At 42.5% G+C, this 23107-nt stretch overlaps 1 protein-coding gene across 1 annotated transcript; it reads left to right on the top strand.

Annotated features, from left to right (window-relative positions):
* Positions 1–396: 396 nt before the first annotated feature.
* On the top strand, positions 397–22883 carry LOC135076866 (peroxidase-like). The gene is made up of 12 exons (XM_063971342.1): positions 397–521; positions 1583–1722; positions 3192–3356; positions 3565–3755; positions 4079–4271; positions 4561–4761; positions 5085–5229; positions 5778–5934; positions 11419–11586; positions 13924–14122; positions 21611–21716; positions 22673–22883. The coding sequence occupies exons 1-12, from the start codon at positions 397–399 to the stop codon at positions 22836–22838; spliced, it is 1956 nt and encodes a 651-aa protein (XP_063827412.1). The 3' UTR covers positions 22839–22883.
* The last annotated feature ends 224 nt before the right edge of the window (positions 22884–23107 follow it).

The raw sequence follows: 23107 nt of genomic DNA, 5'->3' as shown, positions 1-23107 counted from the left end.
ACATTGTATAAATTAATATCATAAAAATTATAGCCATTTAATTTTAAGTATGTATTTTATTACAAATATGGCAATATTTCCTATGTTTATTTTTGAACAAAAATTAACCATTTCCGATGGCTCTGTATGTTTTAGACTAGTATATAGAATCTATAAACTAATTGTAATTTAAGTGAGGGAAGCGCGCAATAGATACATAAATTTTGCGCATTCGTTATCGATTGAACATGATTAACGGCCACACTTTTTGCCGAAATGAAAAATGGCTAATTATAAAATTAGGAGCTATTATAGAGCGGATATTAAAAGCAGTAAATATGTGCAATATAAATGGAAGATCCAGAACATTAGCATAGTTAATAGTGTAGTTGGGTAGTGTGCACTGGCTGGATAAATATGTGGCGTTTTATGTGCGTATTGTTGCTGCAAGCGGCGCTTGCGCAGGTCGTGTACGACGCGTACTTTGGAAAGCCAATCACAGACTCGAGGAAGAATTTTCTGGAAAACCTAAATGCTACAGGGTACGTATTTTATGTTTGCAAATCCCACAAACTAATATTGTGACATGAATTGAAACCCTTAGTGGAGCAAGTGTCCAGCAAGCAGTGGACGTCATTTGGCTGAAACGAAGAGTGTCGGAACAAAGGTTCTTCTTAGGATTGTCTCTGTCTATGCTGATGCCTCGAAAAACTATAGTCTATCCAATATAGCTTGATTAGAATGACGGCTGTCAAACGAATGTGACTAGTGATGGGCATGTTTCGTACGGTTCACATAGATGTATCGATAAGTTTTCGAAAAAATGATATGAAAAAATGCACCCAATTTTTCTTCATATATCTTTATTCATAAAAATGATAATTATGATTTAAATTTAAAGACAGTAAACCTAAGTAGATGTACAACCTAAGTCGTAGTCATTATCATCAGTGTTCTTCAGTGGTTTTTTCCTCTCGCTAGAGGGCGGTGGGCATCTCTTCTAGAGCAACGGTGCTATGAATACCCAAAAAATTACCGGTTATGTCGTTACTTTTGATGACAGCTGTCATTCTAATCAAGCTATATTGGATAGACTATATATGCCTATCCACCTAAGAAGAAAAATGACGGGTAAAGATTGTCTTTGGATTTTTTATGCCTTTATCACTGTCACATTTTTTGCAGAAACTGTTTGATTGATTGATTTTTGATGAAGCATATGGGGTCATGAATCACCAGAATGTAGTTTAGTGGATTACCTATACTTTGCTATTGAATAACTATCAAATTATACATATAAGAAGTTTCTAGGAAAGATCTCAAAACTTTCTTTACATTTCAATAAATTGACATTGGTGTTTATTTAACAAACATGCAACCAATAACAGCTGGCTTCACTAATTAACTTAGGATGAGTTCCACCACCTAATTTTGACCGTAACTATAACTATAACCGGTGCTTTTTGTATGGAGTTTGACAGATTTTTGACGTTTGTCAAAGTTAAAGTAAGATGGTGCAACCCAGCCTTAGTAATTATCTTTATCATGAAACCCTTTTGCATTCCGAATAAGACAAACTAATGAAATGTCTGTTTATCATCAGGCCATGTACCATCACCGTGCAGCCATGCGACGAACACGAGCGGCGCCGGGTGGACGGCACTTGTGTGAACCCCAAGTACCCGTCCAGGGGAGGCTCGCCCACGCCGCTGCTCAGGATGCTGCCTGCCAAGTTTGGCGTCGGTCAGTTGGTGGCAAGACACCCTAACCATAAACTTATAAAAAAAACTACTCGTCATAGACAACCTATAAATAAGAAATAGATAAAGCACTCAGACGTACAAATCGGTAGAGCAATTTACATCACTCTTAGGCTTGCACCATCTTACTTTAATTTTGACAAACGTCAAAAAGCTATCAAACTCCATACAAAAAACACCGGTTATCGTTATAATTCCGGTCAAAGTTAGGTGGTGCAACTCAGCCTAGATGACCTTACCTCAATGAGACACGGCAGTTAGATTCTTAGTCAACGTAGCACAGGAACACGTAGAGACAAGAGCAAACGAGAGAGAGAAAGAGAACTCACTCATATTAAAGCCGACTTCTTACGCCCTACGCAGGACACAACCTAAAAATGTTTTCACTGTGAACAAATGCGACATAACTATGACTCTACAACTGCGTGGAATCAACAATCTACATTTTTCGAATCACGAGCGATGTACTAGCCGAGTAACGTTGCAATCTCATATGGGAAGACATTGAAGCCACGATAACCGAACGGTGAAGGGGTCGGACTGGCCGACTTGTGATCCGGGGAACGCGGGTTCGGTCCCCGCCACCGCTCGACTATTGTGGTGAGCTCACTCGTGACAAGCATATTTAGCTTAGTACGAGGGGCTAACGGGAATATAATATAATAAAAATAATTCCTGTAGTGTCCTAGTGTAATCTTACAAAAATTTCAAATTAGTACGCAACATGGAATTTTTCAGAGCCGTCGCACGCAATAATCAAATCAAACATCCTTTATTAGCATATACATGTACTTTCGATCTAATTCAATATTACGAGCTACATGACTATGAATTACTGTGTAATTAGGCGATAATTAAAATCCCATTTGCGCGGTCGTTGCATGCCGCAGTATTGCATCCGCAATCAACATTTTATGTGGAACATTTTTTATTACAAGTACTTTGAAATGGCGTATTTAAGTCGCAAACACAAATAAAACTTTATTGAAAAGAGGTCAAGTTACTCGCAGACGTAAATAGGTTAGTGATTTCAATAGGTTCTCTGGAAGTATTTTCTGATTCGAAGATTCTTTCGTGAGGACTACAATATTTTGAAGTATCTCATGCATATTTATTTAGAGAAAACGAGAGCAGTGCTGTGGATTTATAAGACTTTTTTTGTTAATAACACTTTTTGCACCTTTTATGCCTAACAGGCAGCGACTCATAGAGTATCTAGTCATGTTCTACAACTAACTCAGGAGTGCGGCAAAAGACCACACTCATGCCTTCACCATAATATTGTGTTCCGCATCTACACACGTGACAACATCGAACTAAGAAAACGCAATTACCCAAGTTTTACGATTTTTTCCAAACATTTTAAAACTGCATGGCCTTTCCTTTTAAACAAAGCTCTAAAATTAATTGAAGAAAAATGCTTGATGTGCTGGCTATACATTTTCTAACCAGGTAACAACCTGCGCCCCTCGTCGGACGGCTCAGACCTGCCTTCAGCTAGAGTCCTGCGCACCAAGCTGCTCAGTGATGGCTACCCGCAAGACCACGACTTCAGCACGCTCGCCACGCACATATTCGTGTTCTCAATTGTCGATTCAGTGGATTTAACCGTTTTGCGTAAGTGTTAATTACCTACTTGACATAAAAAATGTTAATACACAATGATACTGAAAACGTTTAGAAGGAAAAATTAGGATAGATTTGATTCTGGTTTTGGAAAATGTTCGCATGCTGGATGTTGACTCACATTCTGTGACAGGTCGAAGTTCAAGCGGGCGAAATCGCGAGCAATGGCTTCAAGGTATAAATACTTACCTTGTTTCAGTGCGCTACGCCGTTGCCAGCGACTGCTGCGCCGGGAACACACCCAACCGGGCCAACCCGCAATGCATCCCTATCCCGGTGCCGCAAGACGACCCTTACCTGCGCCGTACTGGGGTTAGATGCATGAACCTGACCCGCTTCGCCACCTACCAAGAGATGGGCTGTCTGCCGGACACGCTGCCTGCTGAAAGGGTAAGCATGTCTCAGAATAACAATAGACAATATTAAGCGTGATTCATATGAGCCGCATCTCATCAGTTTACCGCCGACCAGGATATGTGTCCAAACGCAGCTTCTAGCGACATCAAGCAAGTTGTCTCTATCGAACTGCGCTAAATATACCCTTGAACAACTTCAACCGTCACGTTATCAAAAGAAAGGCATGACGTGGTTGTGGTAACGTGCTCATTGAACATGATTGTTTATTTTGATTTAATTTAACAGTTATGGCTTGATTACAAAAATAAGACTTGATACTACATTGTCAGAATCTTTGTGTCTGTTTCATTTACCAGTATGCTCTACCAACTCCGCTAGAAGACCTGTCAATCGTATATGGTTACACTACGGAGAGAGAAACACAGATCAGGGCGTATGAAGGTGGTCTACTCAGATCCGAGAAAAAATACGGAGTCGAGAGACCTCCAGGAACTGCACCCTTCTGTGTATTGAACAGAAGACCAGTTGAAAACGCCTGCTATGAGTTTGGTAAGATTTCTTTACCTTTTTTATCCACAACGAAGAAGCTTTTAGAGCGCTTTCACATTTAGACGACTTTAGCAGCGCGACAAACGCGCAACAGACGCGCTGCCGATAATTTCATAGTATTATGACAGCGGATGCCTGCCTTCACATTATAAAAACGTCGCTGCCGCGCTGCTGTCGCGCTTTTCACGCCCTAATTTGAATTTGCGGCCTTAGCCTGAATCTCACCTTTGACAAAATTTATTGTACACCTTTTATGGGAGTGTCTTTTTTATATCCTTTGATATTCAAGGTGATTCCTACGATGGCAACGTCCTCTCCGGTATCTACTTGACAGCCATGTGGTTCTACCGGGAACACAACCGTTTGGCTCGGAAGCTGGCCGAGCTCAACCCGTGCTGGTCCGACCAGCAGCTGTACGAGACGGCCAGGCAGATCAACATAGCGCAATGGCAGTACATGCTGTATTATGAACTGATGGGGCCTATTCTAGGTGAGTCAAACAACTTGAAATGTGTTCATCTTCTGATTATAAAGTTGTTTGTACGAATAGTCAAAGGTTATCTTGTAGTTACTAGTATTGTAACAAATATCCGATATATCTCATTAGATTTCACTGAAGTATCCATTGAACCTCTACGGGTAACGAAGAGTTACCTGTACAAGTTAGTCTCATAAAAAAGATTTGAGAACACGCTCAAATGCCTCTGACCTTTACTCTTTTGTCTTTATGTTAGGTTACAAAAATGCTCTCCATATAATAATCTTCAACACTCGATTTTTGTCATAACCTGACCTATTTAGACATAATTCAAGGATACCAAAATGCTCTTCATGCTGGAATAATCTTCGACACCGACGGTTTCGTGAACGACTTCGACGAGCACTACAAGCCAGGGGTATTCCACGAGTACGTGATCGGGACCCGCTGGTTCCACACCTTCCAGGATGGGAGGACTGAGTAAGTACCAGTTTTATTGGAGAAAACATCGTATTGAGAGTCACTTTTTCATTGTATAAAGCACTGTATAATGTAACAAAAACCAATCAAATCAAAATCCATTTATCGTATTTGCTTGATAACATCTAACGAAATCTTATTAGTTACTTAACCGGTATACAACAATTCCAAGGATTTTTATTAATCTACATGATACCTATACTAGCCAAAAATCTATAGCTTATGTAGGACAAAAGCAATTCTTTATAATATCTTCGAAACGAGATTTGATCCAGAATTTTGTCTCTCATGAAAGTATTCCTAAGCTACTATTGTTGTATGTGGCCATTATCTATATTCACTGAAAATAAGCTCTATTTACTGTTGGCCTTGGCATTCCTGGAACAATCTCTTTATTCTATTTCCAATAAGAACAACTGCCCGCAGGAAGATTTAATGAAGGCTACTGACAACGCCACTCTTGTAGCTGAGTTTTGGGCTGACACTGTGTAGGTTTGTTATCGACACGACAAGAAGAACAAAAGAACAATAAGAATATCTTCCCACAGCCTGTACAGCAAGAAAGGTGACTACCTCGGCACCCGCACCACAGTAGACGACGAGTTCCGAAGCGGTATCCTGGAGGTCAACAACACAGAGGCAGACCTAACGCAGGGCGCCTTCCGCCAGCCCGCCGCCAAGTTTGACTACGTCATCGAGCCTGACGTAAGATTTTACACCAAAAAAATCTAAGGAAGAGGTTTCCGCAGCCTGGCTCCTACCTTGTCACGCGATCCCCATTCTGACTGCGGGCAGCCAGTAACTGCGTGAGTTTTAATGCACATTCCATTGGCTGCCTAGTGCGCGGGCTGCATGGAGCCAGGCTGCCTAGTATGCTAGAAGCCTTACTAGACAAGTTATAGCCAGACGTAAGATGCGTCTCAAAAGCCTTTATAGACAAGTTAAACTGAATAAAAATCATGTCACGACGCGGGCATCTTCCAGTTGCGCCATTAAACAAAATGGACACGTCATTATTATTACAACCTTCTTCATTGGCCACACGCCACATCTGCTCTTCTTGCTCAATAAAAATTAATTAGTTTCTGATAGCATTCCAAACTTGTGAACAATACAATGTCTAATCTAGAGTTTGACACTTTGAAATAGTTGCTGCTGTATAATTTCCTGATGCTGCTTGATTCGGCTGCTTTTGATATAGCCCTTTGAATCGCCTCATTTTCAAAGGCTAGCTTTCAATCAGCCTGTTCATTAATCGTTGAGTGAGTCTATAGTTAATTTGACGACTGGCCTGGGCATTCTATGGCAACTGACGCATTATGCACGGGATAGCCATTTGATTGAATGACTGGTTTAATCAGTTGATTGCGACATAGGATATTATACTATCCCTCTCACTTAATAACGTATGTCGCTACAACCTTAGCATTAATACTGGTCTGTATGTAAATAAATTTATGTACAACTAGCGGCCGCCCGCGACTTCGTACGCGTGGATCCCGTTTTACCCCCTTCATCTATCTTACGCGGTTAAGATTTTTTCATGCAAATGTTTTTTCCCGCTAACTCCCGTTCGTGGACTAGCAGATACAGCGACTTGTTTTAGGTAGGTAATAAACAATATTTATTCGATGGGTCATTAGTGCATCAGGCAAAGAGTTATTATTTGACAATGAATCGAGGCATAGTCATCACCAAATTCAAAGCATTTTATAAGAAAAACCGCGTCGTAAATAAATCAACAATCAAGTAATCCTTACTTCATATCTCTAATCAAAATTTTGAATTTGATTTTGATTTTCAATCTCTATGATATCTCGATTTCAAGGAGCCGTCACCCACCTCCTTAGTCGTCGACTTCTGGCAATCTTGTTTGGCAATACTAGTCGCAATGTAAATAAACAAAACTTTGATTAGTTTTTGTTTGACTGACGATCCGGCGTCCCTCATCCTCGAATAAATACGATTTAATCAATATCGAATGTTTATCTAAGGAAGCAGAAGTTTGCTGACCGGCCGAAAGAACCCTTAAGGCGCAGGCTTAATTTTCAAATAGTCACCAATTACTTCAAAGGCTTATTTGCCGAGATAAGTTGATGACAACGTTGCAAACGAAATAGAGCAAATATTGTTCGTGACTAAGGTACTTTCAATACCCAACATAATTTGAAGAGCAATGTAAATTGTAAATTCGATTGTTCTTGTGATGAACACAATCCTTGGAAATCGGGTTAAAATTGTTTTGGTATATTTATCGCTATGTTAGCATAGTCAGCAATACCAGAGATTGTTGAAAGAAATGCTTAATTATTTGAATAAAATTCCTTCCAAGTTCCAATCCTTTAAGAGTCTATAAAAGAGATATGTAAAAAACATATTCATATAATTACAAGTAATGGAATTAAACAGTCCAATGATCCATTCTTACAAGTAAATTAGAGAGTAATTATTTTAAACGACTAAGTAGATATTATTAGACTACTTTAATACTTACAAAGAATATTTATTACAGCTGAATATTTCATATCATAAACAATTTCTTCTATTAGGGAAATCTAGGCCGTTTTCATAACAACAAGTTCTAAAAATAGAAATCCTTACGGGAACTGTCTTTTTCGAGGAATATATTTGTAATCGAGTTGTAAGCAAATACTTATAAGTAACTAGACAAGCTGTTCAGAATAAAATATGTGTTACTTTGCGGGCGTACGCCTATCTACCGCTGTACCTAAAATACGTGCGAAAATCTGTACTAAATTACTAATATTATAAATCTGAAGAATTTATCTAGTTGAACGAGAGGGACGACAACAGACAGGTCTTTAAAAGGTTTTAATATTGTTCATCAAAATTTACAAGGCCTGGCTGGCAAAGAATTAGAATTAGAATTGTTTTTAAAAAAGTACAATGTTCACGTATTATGCATAACAGAACATTGGCTTAAAAAATATGAATTAATGTTTTATATAGGTAATTATAAAGTTTGTAGTTCGTTCACCAGGGAGTCGGCTATTAGAGGGGGGTCACTCATACTATTAAATAACCAATTTAAATGCAAAGAAAGGAAAGATATTGTTTCACTCTCAGTCGAACGAACTATTGAGCTTGCGTGTGCAGAGCTAGAGCAGTATATAATTATAAGTGTGTACAAGCCCCCATCTGCAAATTACCAATTATTCGAATCCACTATGGAGGAAGTCTTAAAAAAGGTATTTAAATCAAATAAGAAAGTGGTTGTATGTGGAGATTTTAATATAGATTTATTAGATAATACTCAATATAAAACAAGATTCTTAAACCTGTTTAAATCTTTTAACTTATTAAACCTCTTCAATGAGCCTACTAGAATCACTCCAACATCAGCTACTTGCTTAGATAATATTTTTTGTAACTGTAATATTCAAAGTAAATCAATAATTAATTGCCTTAGTTCAGATCATAGTGGACAATTGGCCACATTTGAACACCATCATGTCCCTAGTACAGTGGATGTTGTTTGTAGGCCAATAACAACTAATCGAATTGACAAATTCAAGAAAAACATTTGTGATAGTATTGATAAACTTATAATAAATGACAATAATGTTGATCGAATGTATGAGGATCTATTCAGTGTAGTGAGTGATGAGTTCAAAACCACATTCCCACAGAAAAAGATCCGAATAAATTCGATAAAATGTAAATTTGACGACTGGGCTACAACCGGCATTCACAAGAGTAGAAATAAAATGTATGAATTATATAGACTTAAAGCTGATACGCAAGATCCGAATGTTATAGAATACGTTAAAAATTACTCGAAAATATTTAAAAAGGTTTGTGTGGCTGCTAAATCGAATCATCTTCGAGACATGATTTTAAATTCTAATAATAAAGCTAAGGCTACGTGGAACATAATAAATAAACAAACATGTAAAAATAAATCGAAGGATAACACCTTCTCACTGAAAGTCGGGAATGAAGTTATAAATTCAGATACAGATGTTGCAACCACATTTGAGACATTCTTCTCAAACATTGCGTCCGAAACAACTAAAGCATTGAATTCATCGCCAATTCTTGCAGAGTCTCTCTTAAAATCTAATGTCACCGAGTGCCAGTCTCTACTCCAGTTCAGGCATATAGATTGTAATACAGTAATTAAAACCTTCAGAGAATTGAATATGAAAAAAACCGAGGACCTTTGGGGAATCTCTGTCAGTATTATTGGGACAATTATTGACACCATAGCTCCTCACCTTGCATTCATTTTTAACACATGCATTGATCAAGGTTGCTTTCCTAGTTTAATGAAATTAAGTAAAATAATCCCATTGTTTAAGGCTGGTGATAAATGTGACCCCTCTAATTTTCGGCCGATTTCTATTTTACCAGTACTTAGCAAAATTTTTGAGAAAATTATATTTCATCAACTTCTTTCTCATTTTATTTTCAACAAATTACTTCACAATAAACAATTTGGTTTTACCAAAGGTAGAAGTACTACTGACGCTGGAGTAGCACTACTGAAACACGTCTTTGATGCTTGGGAGAGTAAAAAAGACGCTGTTGGTATTTTTTGTGACCTTTCAAAAGCGTTTGATTGTGTAGACCACCAAACCTTACTAAAAAAATTGCGACATTATGGTGTTTCGGATGAGGCACTTGATCTGTTGAACTCGTATCTCACAGGCAGAAAGCAAAAAGTTTGTATTAATGGAACTGAGTCTTCTGGAGCACCTCTTACCATGGGTGTGCCGCAGGGATCGATATTGGGACCTTTGCTATTTCTTATTTATATTAATGACCTTCCCTACTTTGTAAAAGATCTATGTGATATTGTGTTATTTGCTGATGACACATCTCTCATTTTCAAAGTTGATAGAGGTAAAGTAAACCTTGATGATATAAATGACACACTCTCACAGGTTTTGCATTGGTTTACTGTTAACAACTTATTGTTAAATGCAAACAAAACTAAGTGCATTAAATTTACCTTACCTAATGTGAGGCAGGTTCCCACACAATTGATGGTGAAGAATGAACCATTAAATAGCATAAGTTCCACAACATTCTTGGGAATCACTTTAGACTCTAAACTTCAGTGGGGTCCTCATATTGAAACCTTGTCAGCAAGGCTCAGTTCAGCTGCTTTTGCAGTGAGAAAGATAAGGCAATTAACTGACATTGAAACGGCAAGGCTAGTTTATTTTAGCTATTTTCATAGTATAATGTCATACGGCATATTGTTGTGGGGCTCAGCTGCGGACATTGAAACTGTGTTCGTTCTGCAGAAGAGAGCAGTGCGGGCCATTTATAACCTTGGACCCCGATTTTCCTTGAGAGAATTCTTTAAGGAGATTAATATACTGACAGTAGCTTCACAGTTCATTTATGAAAACCTTTTATATGTTCGCAAAAATATAGAGCAATTTACTAGAAAGAGTGATTTACACAAGTTCAATACAAGAAACAAAAATAAACTTGCCGTTCCAAATTTCAGACTGCACAAGATTGGTAATTCATTTATGGGGAAATGTATTAAACTTTTCAATAAATTACCACAAACTGTTGTAGAATTGCCCATTCATAAATTTAAAGCACATATCAAAAGCACCTTAATGAAAAAGGGCTACTATAAAGTTGATGATTATATAAAGGATAAAAATGTTTGGAATGTTTAACTACCTAGCTCGCATCAATACTTATGACTATAATTTGTATATTTTAAAGACTGTAAAACCTTGAAAAGGAGGCTGACAATAGTGACTGAGTTTCTTGCGCTGCTTCTTCTCAGCACTGGCCCATTTATTGTCCCGAAGCAGTGGTAGGGTTAATATTGGGACGTGTAAAAGCGCTTTTTTAAAGCCTATTTGCAAAAATAAATGAATTTTATGAATTTTATGAATTTTTTAACGCGGTAATCTTATGAACTACTGATCCTATTTTAAAAATTACAGAAGTTACAGGACATAACAGTTGTAATTCTGAAATCGCCTCCAGCGTTTTTATATGCCAAACCAACCGTGCGATGTGGAAGTCATTGGGGGAGGCCTATGTTCAGCAGTGGACGTCCTGTGGCTGAAATGATGATGATGATGATGTTTTTATATGAAGCTACTTCGCTCCGTGAAGCGATTCTCAAATTAAAACTGACACATTTAAGCGGGCACAAAAAGTAATCATAATAATGTATTGTTATGCAAATAGATAGCAGAGCGTATCTTCGGCGAACTGCAGACGGCGTCCGACCTGAGTGCCATAGACATCATGCGTGGGAGGGACCAGGGCCTCCCGCCATACAACGAGTACCGCAAGCTATGTGGAATGCCGCCGGCGCACTCCTTCGAGGACCTTCACGACGCTATATACCCTGACGTGAGTATATAGCAACCGACATAGCCCGCAGTATTGTCAAATTTTAGTGGCAATGAGCGAGACACATAGCTCGTAGAACTGATGGCCGTTGGCAAAAAAGTAACTCAAGTGGCGACCAGAAAATGTAGTGTAGGCAGAGACAGGCCGCTCACTCAATGTTCCGACGATCTATTGAAGGTATAGGTATACCCAGACGGGATTATAGAGCTTAAGAAACCAGGAGTCAGGACTTGACTCTGTAAATACAGTTCAGCACATCCTTACCACCAAGTGACGATTGGTTTCGAACCGTTTCAAATTAGTAAACTGGAGATCTTGATTGTTTTAAGACTAATAAAAACCGGCCAAGTGCGTGTCGGACTCACGCACAAAGGGTTCCGTACCATTGATTTGTGAAATTAAAATTATTATTTTTTAATTTAAGTTATTTGTATGAAAGATTACGCGGTAATAAGGGGTTTACGATTTACGAGGTATTAAAAAAAACTACCTACTAGATCTCGTTCAAAACAATTGTAATGTGTTGGTGTTTGAGGGTCGTGTAAGAGGTTCAATTAGAACATAGTTTACTCCTTGAAGTCCATTTATTGAATGCCAAAAACTTACATTATAATATAAAACCACTTAATGCTATTTTGCATACTTGCACATTGCGATTGACGTAAACTGCAACATGACCTAATTACACTTCCGTAGGTACATACTACACAATTTTCGTTGGTAGTTTTTATAGTAATGTACAGTCGCGGAATGAAAAGGTTCGTCACCTTAGTGTCGGTTTTCGCTTGCACTAGGTACTGTGAGAGTCAAACCTGCCAACATAACAGTGCAAGAAACAATGCTGCTAACATTAAAATAAATATGACGTTTGCTAACTAATACCTAAGGTTTTGCTTGTTTATTTTTCTATCCCATCAGTGCAATGCAATGATAACATTGACCAATTGACAATAGTTTTTTTTTATTTAATAATGGCAGGTTGAACCAACAAGAAGGTTTTAGTTTATCAATCTTATTAATCTTCTTGACAAGATAAATCGTCAAACAACTTTGATCTGAATAATTTTGAACTTTACTGACGAACGGTTAAAGATTATTTTCTCTAACTCGAGATTATTCTGTAACATAGTTTCAAAAGGTAATAATGTGCTCGCGATTCGTTGAAGGAATCAATTTGAAAACTGACGAACCTTTTCATTCCGTGACTGTACATCATATGTTTTTTTTAGATTGTTGATCATGTTTTTTGCCATTTGGCTACGGAACCCTAAAAACTGTACCAATACAGAGAAATCTTGAACGACCACGTTCAGGATTTCTGATCATTACAATTGCATTATTTAATACCTTCGAGTAACTTTAGCAACAACACTGGCTGCCGTTTTCAGTGAAAATTTTTCCAGTCTGAAAAGTTTCTTTCAGAGATTTTTAAAGTGTATTAAGTATCCATAAAGAATGCTTAAGTATTTATGACGCAACTTCTCTGTACAAAATTAACAAAATTCGAACGCAATAAAAGATATCGAGTTGTTTTAATGCCGAAAGTTTTATTCACAACGTTTTCTCGGAAACAAAGTGTTCAGAGGAAATCGAAGGAATAACAGCCGGCGTTAGAGCGTAGGAAATAAGGTGTCCGTCAAACGACACGGCCGACCTCTGTGTCCGGGTCATTTATAAACGAAATGAATAAATTTAGTTACCCGTGTAGGCTTCGATAATTTGTTTGCTTTACAATCTGTACAAAATTAACAAAATTCGAACGCAATAAAAGATATCGAGTTGTTTCAATGCCGAAAGTTTTATTCACAACGTTTTCTCGGAAACAAAGTGTTCAGAGGAAATCGAAGGAATAACAGCCGGCGTTAGAGCGTAGGAAATAAGGTGTCCGTCAAACGACACGGCCGACCTCTGTGTCCGGGTCATTTATAGACGAAATGAATAAATTTAGTTACCCGTGTAGGCTTCGATAATTTGTTTGCTTTACAAAATGTGGATGGGTATTCGTTTAGTTATCATTGAACAGTTAAAATAAAGAAACACGGGTCCTAACGCGACATTTTTCTGAAAGGTTAATTAGTTCTTACAGCATGACGTTACGGCTGTGTTGTTACAGATGTGGTCACTACTGAAACCCGCATTGAAACCCGTGTTACTCCTGTTTCAAATCTCATATTCATCAGTTGTTTCGATAATCTCAAAAACAACACTAACCCCCTTACTTATAAAACTTACACGCTCGTTGAACAGTGTCGTTTAGTATGAAAATGACATTTTAAAACAGTGTTCAACAACTGTGTAACTTTTTATTAGTAACGGGGTTAATCTTTTCCTCCACAGAAAGTGGAGCAAATGCGCCGTATCTACGAGGATGTTGATGACGTGGACCTGATGACAGCTATATACAGTGAGAAGCTGATTAAAGGCGGCTACGTGGGGCCTACATTATTTTGCATCATGGCGCGGAACCTGGTGCAGTGGAGAAAGTCCGATAGATACTTCTTCGAACATGGGGACCTGCCAACTTCTCTCACGCTACGTAAGTTGTATTTTGGACTTTACTGACGGCTTTAAGTTGCTTTAATATGGGCTTCGCTATGTCTATAGGTCTAAAGCCCGGTCTGTGAGCACGTAGAATTTTGTCCAATGACCCCTAGCTACCTATCCTTATCGCTCGCGTGTAATTATATTGCTGTCGCGACTGTGCGACTGGCACCCATACTGAGTGTGCGAGCGCAACAGCAACTTAATTACGCGCGAGCGATAAGGATGGGTAGCTTGGGGTCATTGGACAAAATTCTACGTGCTCACAGACCGGGCTTTATAGATCTAGCACTTAACCGAGTCAGTGCATGAGGTATAAGAGCGGCACTGAAGGGGTGACGTTTGACGGGAGTCGCTTCGCATCGCTCGCACGGTACGGACGTGCGCTCCGCCTCGCCCGCCCGCTCGCATGCGCTGCGCTCCGAGTTCCTCGAGCTTATCGCCCTCGCTCTGCGAGTCTTGTTTCTGTGGTGTTTTGTCACAATTACGTGGCTTGCCCGCGGCTGCGCTTGGGATACCTAACGGTGATAACGAACAAGCGTAGTTAAACGCCTTTCTAAAGGCGGTTCGGTTCGATTGGGAGCGACCGACAGTGCCTTTTTCAAGGCGCTGAAATTTCCTGCCGCCGCCGGTATATTAGGCTGTGAACCTTGGCCTCCTGGAAGGCACGTTTGAGAGGGTGAGGCGTTCCTCCTCGCCCTTGAGACACTCGGTTTCACAGTCTTTTCACTGCCGGGCGTGACCCCCCCTACCCCTCCCTACTTTCCATCCCTGAAGGAGCGTATCCCTGGTTGTTTTTGCGACCGGGGCCCTCCTGAAGGACTGCTAGGAGTAGGTACTCACCCTACGTCGCGGCGTTGCTACGTTGCGGCGTAGTTACATTGGTTAGGGCACACTTTTCCCACTCACCCCGCACGGTTTACACCGACTGTGCGGGACTTACACACCGCTATAACCACCGAGTTTCTTGCCGGCTCTTCTCGGTGGTTGCGACTTGCGAACCGGCGTAGATTCACGCGTCGCGAATACACCCTCCATGCCATGGACACGGAGGAACTCTTAAAGTTCCTCCGGGCCACTCACCCGGAGGTCCTCTCCGGGTTTAAAGCCCACATACGGGCAAAGACCCTCGCAAGCTCTGTGTATGAGGAGCCTGCTTCCCCTTCATGTCCCGAGGACGCCATGTGCGATCCGAACTCGGCCCCTCTACCAATCCCGCTCACGAACGAGCACTCCATTGTGATAGATCACCAATCCCATGCCCCCAGTAGGGACATGGAATGTGACTCTGTCTCAGACGCCGATGACGGTGGCTTCACTACCGTCAGTCGTCCGAAGAGGACCCGCAAATCCGCGGCCTCTCCCCCTCCTTCCCCCCCTGCGAAGGCGCTGAAGGCCAACTCGGGCCTCTCTCAGCCCTCGCAATCTTCCCAGCCATCCGGCTCGCAGTCGAGCACCGGGCGGACTGTCAGAGTCCCCCCAGTCTTTGTCCAGGACAAGGCGTCCTGGAACAAGATTTCCGGCGCGCTCAAGGAGCGCCACATCAACTTCTCGCACGCTAAGTCGTGCAATGTAGGCATTAAGGTGTCCTTGTCCACCTCCGACGAGCACCGAGCCCTAACGCGGTTCCTAGATGAGAACCGTATCGGTTATCATACTTTCCCCCGCGAGGAGGAAAGGGAGCTGCGGGTTGTTATCCGTGGCATTCCCAAGGAGCTAGACTCCGCCTCCATCTTGGCCGACCTCAAGGCCCAAAACTTCCCCGTCAAACAGGTTCATCGTCTGTACAGGACTCGTACACGTGAACCTTTTGACCTTGTCCAAGTAGTCTTGGACTATTCCGACGAAGCGAAATCGATTTTCAACTTGAAATCGGTTTGCTTCATCTCCGGGCTCAAAGTTGAGCCACCCCGAAAGCGCGGCGCTCCCGGCCAGTGCCACCGCTGTCAACATTACGGGCACGCTGCCCGTAATTGTCACGCCCGTCCTAGGTGCGTCAAGTGCCTAGGCGATCACGGCACAGCCGACTGTGTCCGTGACAAGGCCACAGCCACCGAACCACCGAGCTGCATACTGTGTGGTACCCAGGATCATCCTGCGAATTATCGCGGTTGTCCCCGGGCCCCACGCACTCAGCCGCGTGCCCCCATCCCCTCTGCCCCCAGGCAGATCAATGCTACTCGCAACTTTGCGGTAGCAAGTGAGGCTCCTAGCCTCCGTCCCAATAGGCCCAATGCTTGGGCTAGGCCTCTGGCCTACACCCAGGCAGCCAGCCTTACTCCCGCACCCGCCCAAACAGCTGTGGCCCCACCCGCGCCCCAGCAGGCTCCCCACCCAGCCCCTAAGGCTACGCCAAAGGCACCTACCCATCAGGCGCCTAACCCTAGTCCCCCTGCCCCTAAGGCACCGGCCCACAAAGTCCCGGCCCCTCAGGCCAAGCCCCAGCCTACACATTCACCTGCGGCTGACATTAAATTGGTCAGAGACTTCTTTGGCCAAATTAATGTCGGCGAGATGTTTGTGATCGCCGCAAAACTGCGCGCGACTAATGGCGAAGGCAACATCATGGATAGGTTATCTATCCTCGCCGAACACGTAGACTTTTGCTACGCTATCTCTTCTTTCCACGCTCCGTAATGGCTAATCCCACCGCTAGGATCAAACCCCGGTCAATCACCTTAGCTTTTTTCAACGCTAACGGTCTTAGACAGCAGAAGGACGAGGTTACTCAGTTCCTTACCGACCACCAGGTCGACATCTTTCTGGTTCAAGAGACCCTCCTAACACCCTCTATTCGCAATCCTAGGATAGCGAACTACAATATCATTAGACACGATAGGCCCACACGTGGCGGCGGCACGCTTATTTACTATAAGCGTTCTCTGCACTGTGCTTTAGTCGATCCCCCTTCTCTCTCTAACCTAGAAGTCTCACTCTGTCGGCTAGCCATGACTGGACACGAGCCCATCCTCATCGGCTCGGTTTACCTCTCCCCGAACAAGACTCCCTTAAGGAGCGACTTTCAGGCCCTCTTTGCTATGAATAGTGCAGTCATTCTTGGCGGCGACTTTAATAGCAAACACACTCATTGGGGTTGCGTAACATCCACTGCCAATGGCAACATGTTAAGCGAACTCTCTGAGGAACTCATCTTTGACATCTTAGTCCCTATGACGCCCACTCACTATCCTTACAATGTCGAGCATCGGCCCGACATTCTGGACATGGCAATTCTAAAGAATATAGGCCTCCGCCTACACTCTATAGAAACCATGCACGCGCTCACTTCTGACCATCGCCCGGTCGTACTACAACTAGGCTCTCCTGAGTCTACACCCACTATGAAGACAATTGTGGACTGGGACAAACTCAAGGTAAAACTTGGGAACTGTCAGAGCCCACAACTGTCCTCAATCCCCGACGATATAGTTTCGCCTCACGAAACTATTCACGCGATCGATGCGCTCACTAGTCACATCTCGGTCGCCATCGGCGACTCGTCTAGGCAAGTGCCTGCGATGGCTAACCACCGTCTCAGGTTGCCGGACGACGCGCGAGAACTATTGAGGGCAAAGAACGCAGCCACTCGCGATTATGACGCTTATCCAACCGAGGAAAACAGAGTCCACCTACGTTCCTTACAGCGCGCTGTCAAGGCTCGTATCGCGGAACTCCGTAACAATCAGTGGGATGATCTACTTAAAGAAATCTCGCCATCTCACCAAGCCTATTGGAAGTTGACGAGAGCCTTTAAGTCTGACACCGTAGCGTCCACGCCACCGCTTTTACGTCCCGATCAAACGCTTGCGTTTGACGACGACGCCAAAGCCGAATGTCTAGCCGACAGTCTAGAAGCACAGTGCTCCCCCAGTACCCTCCCAGTAGACTCTGCCCACCTCCGCATGGTGGACAGCGAAGTCGAACGTAGAGCCGCCCTCCCTCCGACCACAACCCTAGACCCGACCAACGTCGACGAGGTGCGAACGATAATCAAAGGTTTCCGTCCCAACAAAGCCCCCGGCCCGGACCGTATCTCTAATAGAGTCTTACGCACCCTGCCCGCCCCCCTAGTATACCTCTTGGTTGCTATTTTCAACGCGGCCATGTCTCACTGCATCTTTCCCGACGCGTGGAAAGAGGCAGAAGTCATTGGCATCCCGAAGCCCGGTAAGAAACTGGCTGACCCCACAAGCTACAGACCCATCAGTCTCTTAAAGACCATGGGTAAGTTATACGAACGTATAATTGTCTCTCGATTAAGAGATTATGTTTTTTCTAATAATCTCTTAATAAACGAACAGTTTGGCTTCCGCGCCTCACATTCCTGCGTACAACAGGTGCACCGCTTAACGGAGCACATACTTAGCGGCCTCACTGCTAAGCCACCCGTAGGGACAGGAGTGCTATTCTTCGACGTAGCGAAGGCATTCGATAAAGTCTGGCACAACGGCTTGATTTACAAGCTTTACGAACTCGGTGTGCCGGACAGTCTCGTGCACATCTTACGTGACTTTTTATCGAATCGCACCTTTCGTTACCGAGTAGATGGCTCCCTCTCCTCCCCCCGCCCCATAAGAGCCGGAGTCCCCCAGGGCTCCGTGCTCTCGCCCATCCTCTTTTCATTGTACGTCAATGACATCCCCAAATATCCGCATACGGATTTAGCCCTCTTTGCGGACGACACCGCACTCTACAAGTCCGGACGTAATCGGAATTACGTCATCTTGGCGCTCCAACGCGCAGTCACACAATTAGGCGAATGGTTCAGGAAGTGGCGTATCGAGGTAAATCCCGAAAAAAGTGCAGCAGTGTACTTTTCTAGGGCTTTGTCTGCGAAACGTCCTCCGGTTCGCACTCGTCCTAATGTCCCCACCCATCTCACCTTATTTGACCAAACTATTCCTTGGAAAAGTGAGGCCAAGTACTTAGGTGTCACCCTCGACCAGAGATTATCGTTCGCTCCGCACCTCAGACGCGTCTTGAGCCGTGCGAACCACTACATCCACCAACTCTACCACCTAGTTGGAAGGAAAAGTAAATTGTCACTTAGAAATAAGTTGACAATTTACAAAACCTGCATCCGTCCAGTGTTGACTTACGCCAGTCCGGTGTTTGCTCACACTTCCTGCACAGACCTTAAGAAATTCCAGACCCTCCAAAACAAATTCTTACGCCGAGCCGCGGACGCCCCGTGGTTCGTGCGTAATACGAATCTCCATAGAGATTTCGAGATCCCATCGATTGATCACTTTATGAAAGAAGCCTCTCGCCGCTACTTTGATAAAGCAATCAACCACAAGAACCCTCTTATCGTTAGCGCCGCCACGTATACACCCCAGAAAGATGTCGCTGCCCAATACCGACGACCTAGGCATGTCCTAGACGACCCGGACGATCCTATTACCGAATTTCTGAACACAGACATCACTGCCTTAAGCACGCCAACTACTCCACAACACAGTAGCTCGTTACACCGTACTCGCCGGCGAGTACGAGGCCCTGCTTTCCATTTCGGACGGTACAGACATGTACCGGGCCGGTTCTCCCCTATCCGTCCCCCGGACACGGCCTGAGCCGAGGTCCGAGCCTACCGTGGCGCCCTCAGGCCGCGTCCGTAGTCCCCTCGATCGGGCCCACTAGAGTGAGCCCGCCGTAGGCTGGACTTTGGTCCAACACCGCGGTGGGCAACCCTCTAGTTGGGTTCGCCACTGATCGGGCGCCTTATGCGCTCGATACGGCCCGAGCCTGGGCTTCGCTTCGCGAAGCCCACACTCGGCCTCGTCGGCACGCGCACCGGCGATCGCCAAACGGCTAGAGTACCTTCTGTACTCGCCACTCTGCCCGGTGAAGCTGGAAAAGCTCCTCAAGCTACCAGCGCGCGTCCCTTCAAAAAAAAAAAAAAAAAAAAAAAAAAAAGACGTTTGACATTATTATGACGTGACAGAGCATACAAATCCGAAGCACATGTGAAATCTCGCTGACGTTTTACATCAAAATCAAAATCAAAATTTTCTTTATTTGTTTAGACTAATTAAATTAGTACTTGCAAATCGTCAAATGCTCTTAAGGAGCCTATACATGTCTCATTCTTTTTTTGCCCTACCAGCGCTTCGAGACAAACATTTGGCAAGTGCTGAAAAGAAGCGCCGCAACAAACTCAGTCACCACTGTCTGCCGGTTTAAAAATATAAAAAAGTAGGAAGTTACAATACATTCAGAAGCAAGTTACTTACCACGCGCTCCCGTTGATAGAAGGTGGCCTTTAAGACGCCCATTTAGCACGAGACCGCGTGGCAGTTTTGAATATATTTATTTAGTGCCGTGCTAATTTCTAGGTTAATTTTTGCGTTTTGATACATATACAATGTGTCCGGGCCTGCAGCGATCAAAGTTTAAGGGCATAATCCATGGACAACTCTATCGACGAAAACACTTCAAATCTGGGGCCCGACCCACCGCTCGCAAAACCACAAGGACTTAAGATTCCAATTCCTAGTTTTCACCCCTTCCCTCAAAAACAAGTGAAAGCGCGTGTAACCCAACACTAATAAGCAAAAATTTTATATCATGCGATAGCCAAATCACCCTCTTATATCGCTCCCATACCTCAAGCACCGACTTAGTTAAGCAATACACCCACTGACATAGGCTGATTATTAAAACTGCTCAAGTACTCGTACGTAAGTATGTAGCGTTCAAATACGGAAGAACTTCTCCTTCTTCGCACTTCGAAAAAGAACTTATCACAGTATCTTACGCCCGTATTCGCAAACATTACTATGAGGTCTCAAAGTGCGCGTGGACGCACAGGGTGACACACGAACCAATCACTGAGCTCTATTCAACACTGTGCGTTCGATTTGCTGCTTCACTTAAGCAAGTATCGTTTGTGATTACGGGCGTTATCTAGCGTGATAGTTCTTGCGTCATTTTTAAACTAATTTAGGTTGTCCGTGATGTTCAATTTCCTTTTACTCAACAACCACCCAAAACCTAATTATCTTGTTTTCGCTTAGAATATTTAGTTTGTTTACATTAATCAACATTTTGATAGTATTCATCACTGTCTAGAATGTATTATCTCTTTGGGATTAAGGCCCAGAACAGACGGTGAAACGCAACTGCAACGAAACTGCAATTGCCGTCTGTTCTGGGCCCAACTGATTAGCATAATAATTATCTACATTAAATTAATAATGTATTTACATTCCTGCATAAACTACTAACTGGACCGACGACCTGATAAAGGTAGCAAGAAGTAGCTGGATGCAGGCCGCTGCCAACCGTGCGATGTGGAAGTCATTGGGGGAGGTCTATATATTCAGCGGTAGACGTCCTGTGGCTGAAATGATGATGATTAAACTAAGTATTTATAAATCATGCTTTTTTATTTTAAGTTTTCAATATATTTATAGCTCTGTGTGAACATAGCATAAACACACTTGTTAATAAAAGAACATAAAAGTGATGAATAATATTTTAGCTCAACTAAACGAGGTTAGAAGAACAAGCGTCGCAAGACTCCTGTGCGACAACGGAGACCGAGTGGACAGGATCCAACCCCGAGCCTTGCACAATGCTGGTCACGGGTGAGTTTCATGTGAAACAAGTTTCAGACTTTCAGAAGTTCATCAGACGTTCCAATTCATTCACCAGACATTCATCCAGTATGTGAAGTCAATCAACCTGACCACCTTCAAATATCCTCAACCGTAATAACTTTTCTTTTTAAACTTAAATGAAGATAGGTCTCACAAATACGATTGGAAACTAAGAATTGGAATGAGGCCCGGTTTCCACCAAAGTGGAGAGAAGAGGAGATGTGATGTGTTTCTTCCGCCACTTCTTCTCAGCACCAGCCCATATTATGTTGTCCCGAAGTGGTGGTAGGGCAAGCTATATTTAGGACGTGTATTTAAAGTGCCCTGGAAAGAACTATACTGATAAACTGTGTACTATGTGCGGAAAACGCAGCGTGGGACGTCTACCCACAAGGTGGACCGACGACATCATAAAGGTAGCAGGAAGGCGCTGGACGCAAGCCGCTACCAACCGGGCAGCATGGAAAGCATTGGGGGAGGCCTATGTTCAGCAGTGGACGTCCTATGGCTGAGATGACGATGATGATGATACATGTGGCCAGATTACTAGTCTAGCTTGTCAAAATAATATTTAATATCTCAATTATTGAAGCAACAAAAATGTAGGTACAGTACTTGGGTCCTTGAATTTCAGGGCAACTTTGAACTAGTAAGAAATTAATGCATTAACCCCTAAAAGCATTTTTTTAAATTACTTGAATTTACAGTAATTCAAAGATCTGAATAGTAACTTTGAAAGGTAAAAAAATACTTGATTCATTTTGTTCTGTTTAAAGTTACCCTGAAAAATTCAGTTACCCAAGATCACAAGTCGATTGGACGATGGGTAGGGGCACAAATTTTCTATCTCCAGGTAAAGGAATGCAGAAATACCTGTAATTTATACCTTATTTATGGGAAAACAATCATTTTCGTGCTAATAGTGTTTTCCTCTCATTTATTAGAAACGAGATAGTGGACTGCAAGGACATACCTGGGATAGACCTGCGCCACTGGACCGACCACAAGTGTGCTGCTGAAAAGAAGGCTGAAATAAAGAAAGAACTGGATGGAGAGAAAAAACCAGCTGAAGTCAACGAATGGGGAAACTACTTGCCTTACAAGAAGTAGTTTATGTTGAATATTCACATAAAAATAAGTGTTTTTACTTTACTATTTCTTACAAACAAATCAAAATATATAATGCTTATCCACTTCTTTGTTACGTCATAAAGTGCTCTTTTTTTCTCTTCAAATATTTTGTTATATTTTTTACACAAAACTAGTCCTAAAAGTTCTGCTCTATAATCACGATTTTCAGTTCGAATACGTTTTCGCATCAATAACTTGTAAAAGGATACATTCGGTTTATGGGATATCGGTCGCAAATTGAAATCGCC

This window comes from Ostrinia nubilalis, chromosome 1 (genome assembly GCF_963855985.1).
Source record: "Ostrinia nubilalis chromosome 1, ilOstNubi1.1, whole genome shotgun sequence".
In the NCBI taxonomy this organism is placed as follows: Eukaryota; Metazoa; Arthropoda; class Insecta; order Lepidoptera; family Crambidae; genus Ostrinia; species Ostrinia nubilalis.
The sequence above is the reverse complement of the archived record's forward strand: the minus strand, read 5'-3'. Positions and strand labels throughout refer to the sequence as shown.

What these genes read in the sequence shown, in the direction of transcription:
- LOC135076866 (XM_063971342.1), top strand. Translation starts at nt 397, where the DNA reads ATGTGGCGTTTTATGTGCGTATTGTTGCTGCAAGCGGCGCTTGCGCAG. An exon ending in GAAAACCTAAATGCTACAGG is followed by an intron (nt 522 to 1,582) that starts GTACGTATTTTA and finishes GTTTATCATCAG; the next exon opens with GCCATGTACCATCACCGTGC. An exon ending in TTCCAGGATGGGAGGACTGA is followed by an intron (nt 5,230 to 5,777) that starts GTAAGTACCAGT and finishes ATCTTCCCACAG; the next exon opens with CCTGTACAGCAAGAAAGGTG.